The sequence below is a fragment of the Tinamus guttatus genome, unplaced genomic scaffold, assembly GCF_059628265.1.
Source record: "Tinamus guttatus ecotype Peru unplaced genomic scaffold, ASM5962826v1 Tinamus_guttatus_pri_ptg000397l, whole genome shotgun sequence".
Classification (NCBI taxonomy): domain Eukaryota; kingdom Metazoa; phylum Chordata; class Aves; order Tinamiformes; family Tinamidae; genus Tinamus; species Tinamus guttatus.
This window is the reverse complement of record NW_028288931.1, coordinates 3,055,632-3,074,773: the sequence shown is the minus strand read 5'-3', so window position 1 is coordinate 3,074,773 and position 19,142 is coordinate 3,055,632. Positions and strand designations below refer to the sequence as shown.

Genomic DNA, 19,142 nt, shown 5'->3' with positions numbered 1-19,142 from the left:
AGAAAGAAGTTAGGTTTTCCAACAGATCTAAGCAGCTCATATCTAGATTGGGAACTGAATGCCTTATTTGTTAAGGCATGTACAGTTTCACCTTAATAGCAGGTTTGATTGTATTCACAACAGGGAATAATAATTTGGAAATAGTACAACACCACAAAGAGGTCAGCAAAAATACAGGGTTGGTTCCTCAGCCTACAGCAGGTAGGACACTGAGAGGTACCGGTAACTGTTGCTCTCGTCATCCCGTGACCACCACTGTGCCAGCAGCCCGACACAATCCATGAACCTCATTAAACAAGGTAATTAGCGCTCCCCTCCTGAGCGCACGGGCGGGCACACAGTGCCCAGCACTACCAGCTCCGCGGAGCTTCCTCGGGCCGAAGGCTCAAGACGATTCTGGTACCAGGCCATACTTCTGCCTCAGGATTTCCACTGTAGATGCCAGTGCACTGCGGGGAAAAAAAAACATATTTAGCTGCATTTGCTGGGAAACAACACTCAGCTAAGGCTGCAAATTGCATTTTGAATTTGGGAGAACAGGAACTACAAGAATTAGGGTGTTTCATATCGCTACTGCTAGTTGGGGTCTCCTGGGCTCAGCTTTTGGACTATTTCTTTTCAGGGTTTCTGAGTATACTAGTAATTAAACTAAAAAGCATCAACATGAAGATTACGGGCAAATCACGGGCAATCATCATGGGCAAATCAGCAAAACAAGACCCACCCTAACCTTAAAGCTTGGATTTTATTTACAATAAAGAAAAAGCTACAGTTCTATTTAGAAAAGAGCACTCACCAGCCAGGGCGAATGATGCCAAATCTCCCTGACACCGATAAATCGACCACAGTTGACCCCAGGCGACATTCTGGGCTCTGAGTGTCCCCTATGGGGCCTCCATCAATGACTAAGGACAACTGAGGCCAAAGGTCTTGGAATTCCTGGAAAAGACAGAGGTAATTAACAATCCAGAAGACAGTTTGTAGTACATTTACTAGATAATATCGGGCATTCTAGCACCAAGGGAGGCAGTCTCAGCTTTTGCCATCCCAAACCCATCCCCAGTTTGGCATCTGAGAACAGATTTATCTTACAGGCAAAAGAAAGTTCCAAAGGGATCCCAGGCTCTGGGGTTCTTAGCTGCCTCAATGTTTATTAAAGCAGCTGACAGAGCGCACACAAGAAAGCTAAAGCTCTTATCAAGATACAGGGGACGAGAACAAGGTGTCCCTTTGGTACTATGCCCAAATAAATACCACCACCATCAAACCAAAATTAATTCTCAGCTGGGTGTGAAGCTTTTAAATATTTCTTTCAAGCTCTGCCCTTGGTTTTTAAAACAAGGATGACAGCAAGACAGATACTGCACACCACAGATCTGCAGGCTCGTTTAACTACAGGCCAGAAACTTCCACACGAGAACAGCAGCGCCAAAGAAATCCTCCCTCTATTAATAAAAGCTGTGTGGCAATGGGAAAATCTGAGAGTTGATGGCACTAATCTTTGCAGGGTGGAAAAGCAGCCTTACCGAGACGGTCAGGCTGCTCGCCTGGGAGCTGAGGTTGGCGCTCGTCAGAGCCAGGGGCCCCGAACAAGCCCGCGCCAGCTCCCGAATGAAGGGGTGGTTTGGAACTCGAACACCAACCAGCTACGAGGAAGAAAAGAGCAGGTTTGCACGGCGTGACTAGAGACTGCGTCTTAATCTTGCATTGCTGAAGGCCCTCTTGGCTTCAAGGTGATGCTAAAGCACTAAGCAATCACACACTCATGCTCTCAGGAATTAGCATCTAAGGTGCTCAGATGGGTCACAAGGAGCACAGCAGCACAGGACCCAGCTTCCAGGAAGCATTAATCACAGCTACACACACAAAACACACGTAAGAATAGCAGCAACTGCAGCAGGAGTGCAAAAACCAACGTGCCGCAAGGCGAATGCACCCAGGCACCTTCCCCGAGAAAGACCTACCGAGGTGAAGGGATTCAGGTCTCTGTTGAGCTCGTCTGAACGCTGCAGCACCACGGTCACGGGCCCCGGGAGCAGGTCCCGCAGCAGCTCGTCCGGCACGTTCACGTGGCAGTACCTGAGGGCAGAGCACGGGGCGGCTCCTGCACAAACCCCGTGGCGGCCACGGAGCCCCTCGCCAAGGGGGAAGTGGATCTGCCCCAGCACGGAGCGAACCCCAAACAGCCCTTTGGAAGTTGGGTGCTCTGGGGCTCGGGGCTGTTCCCTGTGGCCTCGCACACGTGCTCAGCGTCTCGCGGGGGCTCCGCAGGGCCGGGCTCACCTGTACACGAGCTCCACGTCGCCCAGGCACACGGCGAGCGGCTTCCTGCCGTTGCGGCCCTTCAAGCTGTAGATGCTGCGCACGGCGCGCGGGTCCTGGGCCAGGCAGGCCACGCCGTACACCGTGTCCGTGGGCACGGCCACCAGCCCGCCCGCGCGCAGGGCGCCCGCCGCGGCCGCCACCGCCTCCCGCCAACCTGTGGTGGAGCGGAGCTCAGCGCGGGGCGGGACCCGCAGCCGCCCCGGGCCCGTCCCTCCCCGGGGCGCGCGGGCCGCCTCTCCCGTGGGGCCCTACCCAGCTCCACCGCCGCCCCGGGGCCTCCCGCCGGGGCCTGCAGCCCCCCGCCACCGCCCGGCCCGGCCCGGGCCTCTCTCCCCCGCCGCCCGCAGCGCCCCGCTCTCACGGCGCGGGTCGGGGTCCGGTTGGGCCGCGCCGCCCGGCAGCCGCAGGCGGGAGCCGCAGGGCCAGCCCGGGCCGGCCAGGGCCTCCGCCGCCATCGCCAGCGCCCGCCGCGCGCACGGCATGGAGCACCCACTTCCGCTTCCGCCGGGAGGGCGCTTCCGGCGGCGGGGCGAGCACGTGCGGGGCGTGGCCGAATGGGGCGTGGCCTGGCACGCGGAGGGGCGTGACCAGACTCAAGGGCGGGGCCTGCGGCCGCGGCGTGGGTGGGAGGGGGCGTGACCAGCCCCGCGAGGGGGCGTGGCCGGGGGCGTGGCCAGTACCGGCGGCGCCCATGGAGGCGGAGGGGGCGCGCGGCGCGGCGCGGCGGGACGGGAAGCGCCTGGTGCGTGGGGCACCGGGGGGGGACCGGGGCGGCGGGGGGGTCACCGGGGCGGGGGCGGCGGTGGCGGCCGAGCCCCGCGCGCGCCCGCAGCGCCTCTGTCCTCCGCAGGCGGAGCAGCTGCGGCGCCTCCTGCGCCGCCTGGACGCGCGGCAGCGGCACCTGCGCGCCGGCATCGCCTGCTGCGAGCGGCTGCGCGCGGAGCTGGTCGCGCTGCGCCCCGGGCCCGAACCGGGCACGGAGCCGCCGCCCGGAGCCAGCACGGAGCCGTCGCCGCCCTCCCCCGGAGCCCGGCCTCACCCCGCGGCTGCCAGCGAGGGACACGCGACCCCGGCCCGAGCAGAGCTGCGGTCCCCGCACCGTCGGGACCACCCCACACCCTGAGCGAGAGCCCGCGGAAGGAGCAGCAGAGCACGGTGTTTAAATAAGCATTTAATTAGGATTCCATTAGTATTAATATTGCTTTCAATTCAAAAAAAAAAAAGTTAATTTCCACTTCTTTGCAGAGAATTCAAAGTACAATATTAACTTCATACAAAATGAGCAATTAAGCAAACACCATTATTTCACATTTTACATTCTTCAAAAAAATACAAATTCATATTTACTCTTGGTTTGGGTTTTGGAGATGCTCTTCCTTTGGAAGTACTGTACCTGTACCTAACATCTTCACATTGCTCAATGTAAGCACATTTGTTCCCATGTTTCATAGTTAAATAAACTCCTTTAATCCCACACACACATTCTTGGAAAACCGGATTGTTTTTTTCTCTGTCATCTCCAAGACCGGGCCCCGCTCTGCGCGTGCGGCGAGTGACCGACGAGCTACGTTGTCCCCTGGCCTCCGAGCGGCGCGAGGGTGACACGGGGCCCCGGACCAACAGCTTCGGCTTCGGGCACGAGAGGAAGGACACAAAAGCCACACGGCAGAAATACCAGCTATGGTAACCATGGTTCTGCAAAACATACCCTCGATTTTGCTGAAAAAGATTGTATGAAAAAAATTTCTTGTAAGAAAAAGTAGAAACTGCGTTTGAGAAAGTGTACACTGCATAACGAACCAAATTTTGGCCAGCTTGCACACCACGAAACGCATGGTGTGGGATTTTTAAACTAGTTCCAGCAACACACGCACTCGGACTATGTACACTATGACATAAATATCCAGTTTCATTTGCATTTCTCAGTGCAGACACAGCATCCAACTTCTAGGACGGATGGGGGCTATGAAGACAAGACGCAAAAAAGTTAAAAGTTCAGCCCTGTCCAGGAGGATCCACTACAGGTAACATTTCTAAAAAACTTGACGTTGTTTCCAAAATATATTCAGGAGGAAAAAGGATATCAATTAAAAACTATGCAATCTGAAAGTTGCAGGGTTTACTAAGGACATGCTTTTTTTTTTTTTTTTTTTTGCCTTACAGTCCCCATCGGCTCTCGACAGTTGTGCCCAGCTCTAAGTGCATAGGACTGTCCACCCGCAGCTCCCGGAGCCCTGCGAGGTGGCACCGGAGCCCTGCGAGGTGGCACCGTGCCCAGCGGGGTGGCAGCGCCGGCTGCGCCCTCGTATCCCCCGTCGGAGAAGGGCTCGGGGCCCCCGTCGCCGCCTCCGCTCCGGCTCCGCGGCCCCGGTTGCGGTCGCACAGTTCTGTAAACAGTCCAACACCGGCGCCGCGGTTGCACAAACAACGCGTGGGGCGGCCGCGCGCGCCGGGCCCCGCGGTAAGGCAGATAACGACAGGGAAACGCTCCCGTGGAGACAACTCCGCAAGGTGCCAGGCGCCTGTTGGGAACAGCTCGGGGAGGGACGCGGAGCAGGGGAACGTCGTCGTCGCGGGAGCCGTTTCCATCGGAGGTGCCAAGCAGCTCGCCAGAAAGCGGGAGAGAAAAGGCCGGCGAAAGCACAGTGCTCTCAGTGGAGTATTTGCATAGATTGGACATTTGCTAACGATGCATAATTTCTCGTGGGTACAGACAGGGTAGGACAATGTCACTGAGCTAGTCACTCTATATATATTCAGTTAGACAGACACAGACAGACTGAGCACATGGGACAACGCTCTTTAGCTACAAGTATTGCACCAAGTTAAGTGCTCATCTTTGCACACCCCTGTTAACTTTTACTCAGAGCAAAAATAAACTTTGTGAAAGTATATACAAAAGAAATTGCAGCAATCGGGTTAAAGATAAAATAACCTAAAGTGCATTTTAGATACCAGTATGAGGTTCTGCAAACTAGCCTTTCTGGACACAGGCAGCATTACACGAAGTGCCCAATTCATACTTTGTTCTATATAATCCAGTACCAGCATTTGACAGTGCTGATTTTCCATCTCTCTACCACGGACAAGCAAGAAAAGCAACTTCTGCAGCCCATGGCTGCGTGGGTCATGGCTCAGCCACTAAAGTTACTGATGTTGGTAATCAGACACACTCTACACATTTATTGTCAATATATTAAACGTTGCGATGCAGAGGATGGATGAAAACTCCCTGGCACTGAACAACCTCAGAGCTTTCGTGACCGCCCGTCCCTGCCTGCTGCTCACAGACCTCCTCCCATTGCAGCACGTTAATGGCCCTGGCAGCGCCAGTTCTGCTCACACAGCACCAGGGACGATGCCAACGGCCACCGAGAGACACAAGAGCCCACGCAGCACTGAACGCTCCCCACAGCAGACCCCTGACTACATTAAAAGGACAAAGCAGCTCACGGAAGCGACGGGCGCAGGCCCTGGGCACGCACCGGCACAGCCCTTGTGCCTCCTTACAGGCTCTTCTCGCTTTCACCCGAGTCACAGCCGGCCCACGCACGGGGACAGGGCTCCCTGCAAACCCAGCGCCGAAGCCAGGAGGGACGCGGGATACTCGGCCTTTCCTAGCACACACCAGGGGAAAAGAGCAGCCCCAGAGCAAACAGCAGCGGGTTCCCGGCCTGCACGCGCTCGCACGACATCTCCCTGCTGCCAGGGCCTCCTGCCAAGCGAGTTCCCGATTCCAAAGCTTTTGGTAATTCCTCCTGCTCACCTCTCTCATAAAGAGGCTTCTGGAGACGTCCTCAGCCCCATCACAAGCACGTTCCACGTGGCCTAATTCCCTGAGGAGCAAAAGGCTCCCCGGGAGGACGGGGACGCTCGGAAGCGGCCGCCTCGGGTGCCGCGTTCCGGTGCCGTCCCCGCGGCCCCGCTCACTCCCGGGCCCCTCGCAGCCGCTGGGAGCAAGGCCATGAGCAGAGGACTCTGCACAGACACCCCCGGCCGCACACGCTCCGCTTCCCTGCGCGCAAAGCAGCCCTCATGGCCACACGAAACAAACGCAGCACAAACCAATCCTGAGGAAAACGAGCACAAAAGCCCATTGCCCTGTCTCTTAGGAATTACAAGAGCAAAACATAAAATGCTTTGTTAATCCCCAATATATGGATGCAAGCTCCACAGGTCGCTCTGCCACAGCGGTGACACAACACCCACCAGGTGGCCTTTACGCAGCCTCTCCTCCCTCACACTCACCCTAACGGGACACACTTCTACCCTTCCACATTTAACAACAGGAAAAAAGTTGTCAGGTGAAAAAAAAGGTCCCTTCTGCCCATTTCCACCCGTTTTTGCGACAGTTACTCGCCAGGGAATAGAAGGGGAGCTGGTTTAAGCCACTGCCTCAGCCCGGCTGGGGACAGCGGTGCGGGTAGCACGTCACGAGTTTAAAGCCTACCAGTCCTCAGGTGCACGCGCAGGACTCCTACCCCGTGGAGCAGAGAGCAGCTCTGATCCCACACGAACAGAGAGCAGGGCGACCGCCGTCCTCTAGGAGTTTGTCTTCCCAAAACGAGTGGGCAGAGACTCGCTAATGACAACACTGTAAACTGAATAAAGACTATTTAATATTCTTTTCTTTAACACAAAAAGACTGACAGCCAAAGCCAGACAGATGGATAAAACACTATAAAATTACATCTTTTAAAATAATGCAGCATAAATAAACCATTTAGAATGAGACTGCATTTATTGCAACATTACAGGCTTTTTGGTGGAAGGGGGGGGGTGTTTTATTTACCCTGAGTAGGTTAGAATATAGACTTTCAGTTTGATATGAAAAACTACTATTTTGTGTAACATCTTTTAGTCAAGAAATAGCCCCATGCACAAAAAGCTGGCATTGCAGTAGGTTGGAGGCAGATTCAGGCAGAAATTAAAAAGCTTAACAGAAAAGAGGAAGCATTCCCAGACAGCTAAAAGATAAACTCAAGGTGTGTTGAATCATTCTCAAAGGGTTCCTAGAACTCTTGACAAAAGACGAGAGTTAACCAGCAAAGGCACCATGCTCCTGATTAAACAGTCGGGATTTTTTTTTTTTTTAATAATAATAAAAAAAAAAAGAGAATAACTTCTTTCTGAACAGCCAAATGAGGCTAAAGAGCAGCAGGCACCGAGCTGACTCTGTCTGGAGCTCGCTGCGTGCTTCAGAGGCAAAGAAAACAGACTCTGCAGTCTGCATAAGCAGGGGCTCCGACTGTGTTTCTCTACTGTGAAGCAGTGTCTGCCACCACTCTTTGAAAGTCCTAATGAAAGGAATAGATCTACGAGGAGCACAAGGATTTTGTGCTGTGCCAAAGGAAACTCCCCAAAAGCTTCTGTTGGCTTTAGCAATAGTGTTAGTACCCCCAGGCACCAGCTCGCAGTGACAGGAGGACCGCACTCCAGGAAAACTGAAGACAGAACATTTTTGAGTGTAAGACCATCTTCTGCTACAGCAAACTCCTTTCCTGGGCTCCCCTTATAGTGCAGGGTTAATATCACACATAAGAGACATAAGAAAATTATAGACCTAAAGAGCTGTAACAAAGACCCACACACTGCCAGTACCTTAATCCGAAACATAAGTGATGTGCAACTGGAGACAAACTAACCCCCCTTTTTCTCTTTAAAATCTGTTTGCACACGAGTAACCTTAACTTCTGTGTTCACATATGACAAGCAAAAGTGACAGACAGTGCAGCCAAAATAGTTCATATATAACTTAGCTTTTTTTTGCCTTTTTTTTTTTTAAAGATAGATTCTCAGAGATGGGTGTACCTGGGATGTGACTAAGATGACATCAGAGAAGCAGAAATAAGCCACAAAACTTCCCAATTGGAAGGAAAAAAAAAAGGATCCTTCAGTTTCTGCTTCTAAGGAGGAGGATTTTACCCCCCAGGTGCAAAGGACAATCTGGAACATCTTCATTTAGAGAAGCTGCTATTCAAACCAATTTCTTCCTCACCCTGCAGTAGTGCTTCAATAGGAATTATATTAGGGGGCGTTTCAGGGCTTTGGAGGGACAGGAAGTCTGATACATCCATGGCACTTAACGTTTCAGTCTGTGAGTCTGAAGGGTTAACTGTGTGACTGCTCTGCCCACACGAAGGAGAACGGGAAGAGGAAGGAAAGGGCTGAGGCTGCAGCTGGGGAGCTGTTTGCTCAGGTGAGGAACATTCCTTCTTACTGGTGGCTTTGTCCCTGGCAGAGTCGCGGCAGGCACACTGGCACTGGCAGGCCTCCTCCTGCTTGATGATGATGACAGGAACGCTGAGACCAATTTGCTGAACAGGAGTTCCTAGGGGCGAAGCAAAGACAAGACACACATAAGAACTCCCTAATTTCACATCAGGGAAAGACAAATCATATCTATTATAGTAGATTGTATGTGTCTTGCAGCAGAGAGTATACACTATTTTACACATATACATTTTTCATTTGTATTTTCCTGTTCACGTTCTCTAGTCTGCTTTCCTAACTCATCACTCTTACTGTGCTGCCTTTTTTCCTTTTAAGTCTTACACTCAGATGTCTTCTTTTGGCTATGATTAATTCTTATTTCCTATATGCTCTTCTGTGTAGGAAGCATGTTACAGAACAGAATTCCTACAGCTGCACATTTATATGACTCTCACCAACACCGCTTACCAAAAACTGTTATTAAAATCGCTGGTTAAATACAACAGTTTACTAGCAGTTTTATTCTTTTAAATCAAGATGCAAAAGACAAATTATATCCTTTACCTCTGCCTTCTAATCTTATATATACATTCCTCTAAGGTAGCAATTTATAAAATACTAAATTTTATAAATACTGGATCTAATTTGTGAACTTGATTATCTTACAAAGAGAGAAACTACTATAGGATAGAACCCAGGAATACAAAAATAAATAAATAAATAAAACAAAAAACCCCCACACATTTCTTCAACATTTCCTCTAACAATTACATCACCACAAATCCTGCTCAAGCAAACAGCACTGCAAACAAAAAGAGGAAGAGAGGGAAACAGTTCAGTATCAAACATGCTTACCTGTGTTGCCAGTTACTGGTAACGCAGTGGTAAAAAAAACCTTTTCTAGTACTTTTGGAACTTGTGGCTTTAAAAAAGAAGGAAAAAAAAAAAGAAAAAAAATCCATGTGAGTCAATTCAAACCAAATCTCTGCTCAAACTCTAAACAACTGCAAGCAAAAGATACACATGCACACATTCCAAAGAGAGCAGATGGGAAAACTAAGAGAAAACTGCAGCGTTTGTTTTGATTCTGGACTATCTTATGTTCTGGCTATCCCTAAACTAAGGCTACTCTTTCAGTACTCCTAAAGATGGTGAGTGACCCCCCTCTCCTGTACGCTTGTTAAAACAGCTCGTGTCCGAAAACTGTATGAGTTAATTATAAATAAATAAATAAATAAAAATAAACTGCTGTTCTTGCTTATACTGTTTGTATCTCCAGTCATTCCCTCTTGGCCATTTACAAGTGAGAAAAACTAAGGGAAGCAACAGTGAAGCGTTTTATCTCCCAGCACTAAGTCTACTGTATTCCCTGTCACTGGAGAAGCAGCCACATCCTGCTTTCTCAGGCAACTCTCCATTATCTTCATCAGGCTACTTAGATTTAAAAGGCAACAAGGTTAAATTAGGAAGAGACAGAGATTACAGAACGTCTAAACACTGAAAAGTTTACAGATATTTCTGTGCTTCTACTTGTAAAAATGGTAGATTTAAAAATATATGTATTTTGTCAGGCCATATGGTGGAGTGTCTGAATAAAGCAAAGTGGCATCTGCTACAAAAAGCTTGTCACTGGGTGAAAGAAGAAAACAAGATTTTGCTGCACTCGGGATTTCTTTATCTATCTATTTCTCTATGTATTTTAGAGACTGTATTTTGACTTGTTTAAACATATTTCCGTGCTAAGCATTATACAATTCTGAAGCAGATACACCCTGGTTTGCATCTTACAACTCCAGGTGAGATGCTTCTTTTCAAGAGCAAAGTCTTTAGATTCCAGGAGGAGCAGGGATGGTCTCAGCTGCTTCCCAGCAGGGCTAGATATACTAACCATTTGTTCTTGGCTTTGTGGAGAACCAGTGGCACCATTTAAAATCCATTGCAAGTTTTGCTCTCCCATGACAATGCTGGACTGCAGAATAGCGGTGCTCTGAGAGGGAGTAATTGTTATAGTTGGATTACTGGTCAGCAGAGAGTTCGCCCCAACAGGCACAGTCTGAACTACAGCTGGCAGGGGCTCGGTGGCACTTAATGCTGTTGGGGCAGGTGCCCCTGCAACCACTGAAAGCCCCTGTACAACAGGCTGCGGCGGTGTCCGAGTGTGCTGCAGAAAGTCAGGGTGACCGGCTGCAAACTGTGTGCTGTGAGGAACAGGCACTTTGGGAGATTGTAAAACAGTTGCAGAATTCCCAAACGCAGCTTGTTGCGAGCTGGTTCCTACGGAGGAGGGAGCAGCAGGGGCTGCTGAGGCTTGTAGTGCTGAGGGCGACGGCTCAGAGATGCCAAGCTGCAGTACGAGTGGAAGAGACAGGGATGCTGGATCTCCTGCGGGAGGCGGAACAGCAGGGACTGCGTCTGCATCACCATTGTAGCCTTCAATGAAGGCAGCTGACAAAGCAAGGAAAATAATATAAATACGACACTTCTAAGGTCTCAGTGAAAGCCTAGCTAGTTAGCAGATCCCTGCCATGTAAAGCATTATCACTTCTGCATCTTCAGACTAGTGCTAAAAACACAGTAACATCTAAAAGGAGGTCCAAACTCTGGAAACTGGTAACACTGAATACTGCACGTGAGCTAACCAGCCCCCTTAAGTCTAACAAACCTTTCTATGGCTTCACGTAGCTCACACGATTCATCTAGTTATGAGAATAGAGGAAGTTAAAAAACAACAGCTACATGGAAAGACCAAGAGCATCGGTGTCAGCACTAGTAAGACAGCGTGCTGTAAATACACCGTCACTTCTGGGGTTCCAGTGGTGTACTGTGAATGAAACACATCCCAACACTCAGTAAAGCTCTGTTTGCTGCACAGGCTAAGGCACAGCAGCAATCTTCATTCTGAGATGCTGAATTAGGCAAATGCACAGAGAGGGGATAAAGGGGGGATTGCCTAAACGTTTCCTGTTACAATTTGTACCTGTCTGCTGCGAGTCTTCCTGCTTTGTAGCGTGACCTGGCCTCTGAAAGACAGACTCAAAGATGCTTGCTGGTGAGATTGTGCTAAGGTCTTGTCCATGTTTCTGGGAAAGAGAGAAGAAAGAGGGAGACATCACATAACACTGTCACAGGTCTCCATAAGCTTTGCACAGATCCCAGTCAGGTAGCACACCAATATCAGAAAGATCTGTTCAATTAATCAGCTACTTTCTGGAAAGGCAATATATTTTATGTATCACCATAAAACGTAAAAGATTACTCTTGTACTCTTGTTTTTTTTACTGCCCATTAACCAACAAAATGAGGCAAATCTTACAAAAACAAATAAGGTTTTTAAGAGTAAAAAAGCCTCCTGCAGCTGTGCTTTGTTTAACCCTTATTTCTCACAATATTCTGTCAGAAACAAAAACCTATCTTAATTAAGTCTCGATCATTTACAAAACTATTTCTGGAGCAGTAACCAAGTAGCTCTGCTTAGATTACATCCTTCATTCTGCACTATGGTCATCCACACCGCTGTAGGACAGAATTTGTCAAAAATCTCTGTATGTTGCCTCCCCGCTGAAGCACTAAATGGAGCCACAGCATAATTTTCCTCCATATAAAATTGAAGTTCGCAATAAGCAAGAATATTTTTATGGTAAAAATCAGGTGCAGAAGCTTTATTAATAGTTTTAAAACACTGCATATTTTGGAAAAAAATGACCCCCCCCATTTCACACTGTTATCCTGCTTTAAGACTTTGGAGTGATTTTCAACAAAAAGCCAAAGCTCTCCACTAAAAATGCCAACAAAGTGCAATTACTTCCTCAAGAAGCACTTCAAGTACTTACAAGTTTATTTGTAGCTTGCAGAAAGGAGCAATCTATTTAAATAACACCTGGAGGCTAATCTCGAATAGACTAATTAGACGACTGTGTCGCATATCAATTTATTCTGTACAAAATGACACAGGGACAAGCTTGCCAAGCTCAGGATGAACATGCACAAGCTTCCCAGCAAAGTACAAGAAACAGCTGGTTACCCACTCGCTGCACCTGATCAGCTAGTCCTGATCTGACAGCTCAGGGCCCATCACAGCTGCATCTCCTCGAGATTTTACATAAAGACAGGTATATGCATATATAGAATAACATTTGCCCGTATTCACTCAAAACCAAGTCATTCTGACCTCAAATATTAGAATGACAGAACTATTTAGAGTAAAACTGTCCCCTATCAAGACTATCAAGACTATCAACTGTCCCCTATCAACTATCAAGAGTCCAAGCCACAAGTATTGCTTGAACATTCCAAAAAAAACAGCAACAATATGCCACACTGGCAGGCCATGAAATTCAAGCATCAAGTACTCAGCTGGGTGTGTAAGGAACAAATATTTGTCAAGAGATAGTCCTGCAGCCTGCTGCACAGACAAGGGAAAAATAGTGTTCAGTGCATCTACAACACTCCAATCCTACATCTTCTTTTCCAGCAAATGAAAGCTTGAAGGAGAGAATGCTGGAAAAGAGAAGGAAAAAGCAACAACTAGTCATGCAGATCTAATTTTCTGTGTTCTCGTGGACAGGATAAGCACATGATTAGAAAAAAATACAGCTCAAATAACAGGTAAACTCACTGGATTAGAGTTCTCCCGCAATTCCGAATCTGTGGATATGAGGCTTAGGTCACTCAGACAAAGCGAGTGGCTTGTATCCTGCAAGAAAAAAAGAAAAGGAAATGAAGTTTATATATATAAATACATACAAAAATGTTTATAAAGAAGTATTACTGGCCATACAACATAAACTAAGCTATACTATCTAAACAAATTTTTAAAACCTATATTTTTCAATTTGAAAATCACAAGAACAATATTATTAAACAAAGGATATTTAGTAGTTATCACAGTTTCTTAACGCTTTTCTCATTTATCCAAAAAAGTAACCTAGAACTTTCAAATACTACCCGAGCAAGTGAGCCCAGACATTAAAATTAATGTGATTAAAATAAACCAATTTAGATAAACATTTTAAGCAAGACTAAATAATTGAGTTTCATGCTAGAAGTTGAGTTTTAGAAGAATTGACACAATTCCAAACCAAATTATTTCTGAACTGTACTAGAGTAGGGTTTTATCTTTATTATGACATAAAAGCATTAGGAAGAAGAGCTACTAACCTCAGATACATTGTTATTGGGAAGTGCATTATAGGCATGTCCTTTCTCATGACCTTTCATGTGGCTCTTGAGACTATACTGCGTACTGAAAGTCTTCTCACAGCCATTACTGGGACAGAAGAAGGGTTTCTCCCCTACACACAGCACAAAATATGAAGAACAGACTTAGGAGCTTACAGGGTATACATATTTTAACACACCCAGGACAACAGTGACATTCTAGGCAAATAAAGATTGCTTTTTTCCCAAATGCAACTCTGATTACTACAAAAAAATTAAAACTTCAATACAGTTAAGTACATTCTAACTCTTCTTGCCCTAGAGAACATAGTTTAATAAAGCGAAAGAAAAAAAATGGCATTTGCCTTTTATACAGATGCAGATCGTGATACAAATTGCTACTTACAGGCAAGCTAGTAGCAGTAACATCTAATTGAAAGAATATTTCCTTAGCTGACAGGAGAACAGAGCATTTAAGTTTTATGTATCAACATTTAAGTCTTACATATTGTTACTGATACATTTGTGAAATATGCTGAAATTCAAGATCTGGAAGGGACTTTTAACTGTGGAGTCTCAGCTGAAACATGAGCTGTGTTTTTGATCATGCACTCATTTTTGTACATTATCAGGTTGTTTGATACAGCGCCTGGGAGGGAGGAATGGGGCAGGATTTATTCCTAAGAACATCCATGAAAGTTTAACAGCTGATACACTGTCTTGCTACCTTTTCTATTTGAGTAGTCTTACTTAACAGTCCAGAATGTATTGCATCACTTAAAGATAAAAAGAAACAGTGCTAAAAGCTCTAAGATATCCTTCCTAGGTTGCTTTTTTATGTAAGTATGTATTAGGGTTCTGAAAGTTAGTATAAACTGAATAGGCTTGATTAAAGGAAAGAAATAACCCCTTGGGACTTACCAGTATGTGTCCTAACATGTGTTTTAAGGTGGTGGCTTGCAGCAAAAGCCTTTCCGCAGCCGTCATGCTCACACCTGAATGAAGCATCAGGGAAGGGTCAGCATCAAACTTCTCTGGTGCATTAATTACAACCCTACAATGTGCTTTCCAGGAGACACAGGACTAAAACATAGGCCCAAGGTAATCAAGTACCACCCAACAGCAAAAAGCATGCTCAAATGCTAGCCTCCATCATTCCTTTTCCACCAGTGAGGATTGCTTTTCACTAAGCACAGTAATTATTGCCTTTTAGTGCAGTGTTCCAATACAGAATGTCTCACAGAAGTAAAAACTGCCATCCAACAACTCACCGAAATGGCTTTTCTCCTGTGTGTGTCCGAATGTGCTTCCTCAAGTCACTGTGCGTTGTGAAGTATTTACTGCAGCCCTCTGATTCACAGTTAAATGTTTTCCCCGTGTGAAGCCTCTGATGTGCTTTCAACCTAAAAACCATTGCACAAAAACCCCTCTGACTACTTGTCCCCAAAGAGAGTCCCCAGCTGGGACAAGCAAGCCATTCATTCCAACGTGCAGGGCAGGAACAAAGGTTTAACATGTTCTGAGTACAAGGTAATTTGCTTCTGAAACTAAATGGTATCACTTCCAAAGTCCCCACGTGAACAAATCTAAAAATTCCTTGTGCTGATCCAACATCTTCAATACTATCGTAATATAGATGGCTAACTATGTCGTTACAGGTTCTGCCACTCTCGCTCGTAGAGTTTTTCCATATATTCTGAGGTTTATATTCCTATCTGTGCCCAGAGAAAGTATAACACTTGTACCCAGATGCAAACCAGAAGCAGATGTAGCCTGAAGAACAACAGCCACATCACACAAAGGAGATACCAAGAAAATTCCTACCTGTACAGTGTATTGAATGCCTTTTCGCAGCCCTGCACGTCACATTCAAAGGGCTTTTCCTTAGTGTGCACACGAACGTGGATTTTGAGACTATAGGAGGTAAGAAAGGCTTTGCCACAACCTTCTTGATTGCAAACAAAAGTGTATTCCCCACGATGTGTCTTTTGGTGAGTGCGCAGGTTTCCAGCAGTGCTATATGTGCGTGGACAGCCCTCAAAGGTGCACTGGTATCTCTTAACCTAGGAGAAAAATCCAGTGTACTGAAGGTTTTATAAGCATTTTTAGATAGGGATGAATACCAGTTACATATCAAAGACAACACGTCAGGCTCTGATGCCACAGGCATTAAAAAAAAGAAATAATAACAATCAATTACCAGACTACTCGGTGTTTCTGCTGCACTATGTAAGGAAGAGGGCACCTTTGGGAAAGCAGACAGCTACCTGGCTTACCTTATGAAAGGATGGGAATCTAATAGAAGAAGAGAGAAAAAGGAAAACAACTCAAAATACATGCACCTAACTGGCTATCTGACAGAACCGAGTTGAAAAAGACCTTAAAAGGCTACGTATCACAACCACTTTCCCCATCTTTAGCACTTGCACTTCACTCTGACACTTGCAGCAGTGCTAATATATATGAACAAGAACGTGTTATTTCCCAATTTGACCCTCCAAAGCAATGACCCGAGTGCTGAATTCCTACTGGCACCCTGAAGTGCACTGCAGTTTTCAACCTCTCCTACAGTCTAACCACCAATCCACTTACAATTTAGTTTTATTTCAAAAACAGGTGTTATGTGCTTTTGTCTTCCCTTCTCTGTTCACTTTACGCAGTGTGTTAAGTGCAATGTATTGAGCAAGGTGTGTTAACTTAAAAGATAAGTAGTAAATATTTCTCAGCCAGCTCTCTAGATCACTGGAAAACTTTGATATTGAATTAGATTTGATAACTTTCCACCTTCTGCAACGGGCAGAAAGAGATCATGTAAGAAGCTTCCAGCATGCAAATCGTAATGCTTAATTAAATCTTATTCTCTCCTGCGAGGCATAAGGAAGAAGCCATCTGATATGCTTGAATAAATTTATCTCCAACATTAATTATCAGACAGACAGCTTGCATTTAACTGCTGCAGCTGGGAAACCTTAACATCTAAAGATGATTACAGAGCCCAGGAGAGTGCTGCACGGTTGACAGTGTGTACTAGTGACTACTCAAGAAAATAATGGGTCATGTCAGCAACCTTCCTACTTTTCCAACATACAAATGACCTGTTCCACAGCACACAGGGCTGCTGCTTAGCAAAGGCTATAGACTATCTTATGAAGACACACGTGCAATTGTTGGTTGGTATCAGGACGACTGGGTGAACCTGTACATGACTAAGAGACATTTACGGTTTCTGGACACCCTTAAGAAGAAACTCCCCCACCTCATGAGTCAATACACACTCTTCTCTTTTTGCTTTACACACCCATCAGAAAAAAAAAATCACTAATTTTAACTGCACGGGGACTGAGAATGGAATAACAGGGGGTTGCTTGATCTGCTGTTAGATTAAGACTAAAATCACTTCATTGGAAGTGATGCAAGTGTCAGAGTAATTAGAAGCTGTATGAATGTGATAAACAGAAGTTATCAACACCAGAAAACACATCAACCTAGGCATGGCTAGTTTAGAACCTAGTACTTTCAGAGTCCTTCCAAAACATAAGTAATGCAATTAATGCCTTGTATAATACTGCATAAATAAAAGTAGTAATGAGTCTTTAATAAAAACCACTGAGACCTAAAAGTGAACTTTAAAGCACACCTGTTTCTTGCCCAAGAATTGCCTCGCATTCATGTACTACCATAGCAAAAATACAGACAGTTTAAGATATGTGGAACACACTTTTTTTTTATGTTAACATTTGTTGGAACAGTTGAAGATCTTGCCAGTGGTGCAAGAACCAAATGAAGCCACAAGCTCCTGGGTTTTGCTTTTCAAATAGTCAATTTAGCAGCCTGCAATGCCACCAGTTGGGTCACAAGTGACTATCATTTCCATATGATTATGCCTACCAGAACCTGCATGAGGTACTAGACACGAGACACCCAGAGAGATATTTCACCACGTGCTTTGACTCGGAACACAAGTAACCGGTGGCAGCTTTCATCTTGGCCAGCACTAGATTCAATTCCTGTCTCCTCATATACAATTTTTCTCCATTTGCACAACAAGCTCATTGTGAAATACTAAACCCATTTCTTCCTGTATCATATTTATAACACTCTGTATTTCACCTTTTCGATATACACTACTTAGCCAGTCTCTCTTAAGTAGATAAAAGACTATGTTATTAGTATGAGAACATGTATGAACACATGTACTTGGACTCATGACTTGACAGGTACCATGAAGCTCACAGAAGAGAGCACATCCTTCCTAAGCCTTCCTCCTCCTCCTCCCCAAGGCTTGCTATAAAGCATATAACTTACCACAGAGCTCCTAGTCAAGAAACACTCGTGATCAAAAAGTAACAGGGGTGATTTCCTGCACCAAAATCAGGTATTAAAGTGAGTGTCTAGTTCTCTCTTTAGGCTAGGTAAAGTTACCAACAAAAATATCCAAGCAATACACAGATTTCATGGAGTAATGCAGGAAAATTAACAACGCACTAGCCTTTAAAGACAGAAAGCACTTAACAAGAATAATGATTGAAAGCACTTAAGGTGATTGGGCCAAAGACTCCATATAACGCATAAAATTTAGAATTAAATTTATACTTACTTCTTTAAGCTTGGTTTCTGGGCATTCAGACTGTAAAGTGAGTGTAGCGCCTTCAATATTTCTTGGCATAGGAGTTGAACCAGGATTTATAGTTAGATGAATCTGATCCGGAGAAATGATGTGTTGCACGTAACCCTGGGACATTCCTTCATGGTCTGCTATCAAATGAAACCCTTCCTCGTGGCCCTCGGGCAGGAAGGGCAGGTGCTCCCCGCACTGCCCCTCCTCCTCGTCGTCCTCCAGCGGGCCGTGGTCCTGCTCGATGAGCACCGTGGTCCTGTCGTAGACCGTGCCCGCGGCGGGCGGCAGCACCCCGTTGCTGTCGCCGAAGCGCAGCAGGCCGCCGCCGCCGCGGCCCAGCTCATCGTCCTCCGCCTCGTAGTAGGCGGCGCTGCCCTCGGGGCTGGTCTCGCCCATGGTGTCGCCGCCGCTCAGTGCGCCGCCGCGGCGCCGCGCGCGCTCAGCCCATCTGCAACACAGGAACGGGGGCGGGGGGGGGGGGGGGGGATCAGCGGCGGGGCCGGGAGCGGGCCCGGCCGCGGGGCGAGGCGGGGCGGAGGGAGGCGCCCCCCGCCCTTCCTCTGCGCAAGGCCCCCGGGCGTCCCCGGCGGGGAGCCGCCGCCTCCGCGCCCGCCGAGCGCGCCCCGGCCCCAGCCCTGCCCGGCCGCGCTCACCGAGCTCCCGGCAGCGGCGGCACCTCCTTCCCCGCCCCGGCGGCACCATGATTACCAGCACACTCACTTCCGCTTCCGCCCGCGCGCGGCCCGGCGGGACGGCCCCGCCGCGCCCGGTGCGGGAAGGCAGCACCGCGCATGCGCCCTGGCGGCCGGGGCGGGGCCTCCCGCCCGAG

The 19,142-nt window shown here is 47.4% G+C and overlaps 2 protein-coding genes across 2 annotated transcripts; both read right to left on the bottom strand.

Annotated features, from left to right (window-relative positions):
* Nucleotides 1-266: 266 nt before the first annotated feature.
* YRDC (yrdC N6-threonylcarbamoyltransferase domain containing) lies at nt 267-2,780 on the bottom strand. Its single transcript, XM_088530983.1, has 6 exons — nt 2,687-2,780; nt 2,284-2,479; nt 1,965-2,079; nt 1,527-1,646; nt 797-939; nt 267-449 (listed from the first exon to the last, which is right to left on the bottom strand). The coding sequence occupies exons 1-6, from the start codon at nt 2,778-2,780 to the stop codon at nt 386-388; spliced, it is 732 nt and encodes a 243-aa protein (XP_088387109.1). The 3' UTR covers nt 267-385.
* A 4,650-nt stretch (nt 2,781-7,430) lies between these two features.
* On the bottom strand, nt 7,431-19,015 carry MTF1 (metal regulatory transcription factor 1). The gene is made up of 11 exons (XM_088531163.1): nt 18,967-19,015; nt 18,293-18,761; nt 15,520-15,758; nt 14,967-15,098; nt 14,617-14,690; nt 13,696-13,829; nt 13,154-13,231; nt 11,516-11,618; nt 10,427-10,983; nt 9,394-9,460; nt 7,431-8,656 (listed from the first exon to the last, which is right to left on the bottom strand). Exons 2-11 carry the CDS (start codon nt 18,707-18,709, stop codon nt 8,283-8,285), a joined length of 2,175 nt encoding a protein of 724 aa, XP_088387289.1. The 5' UTR covers nt 18,710-18,761; nt 18,967-19,015; the 3' UTR covers nt 7,431-8,282.
* Nucleotides 19,016-19,142: the final 127 nt, after the last annotated feature.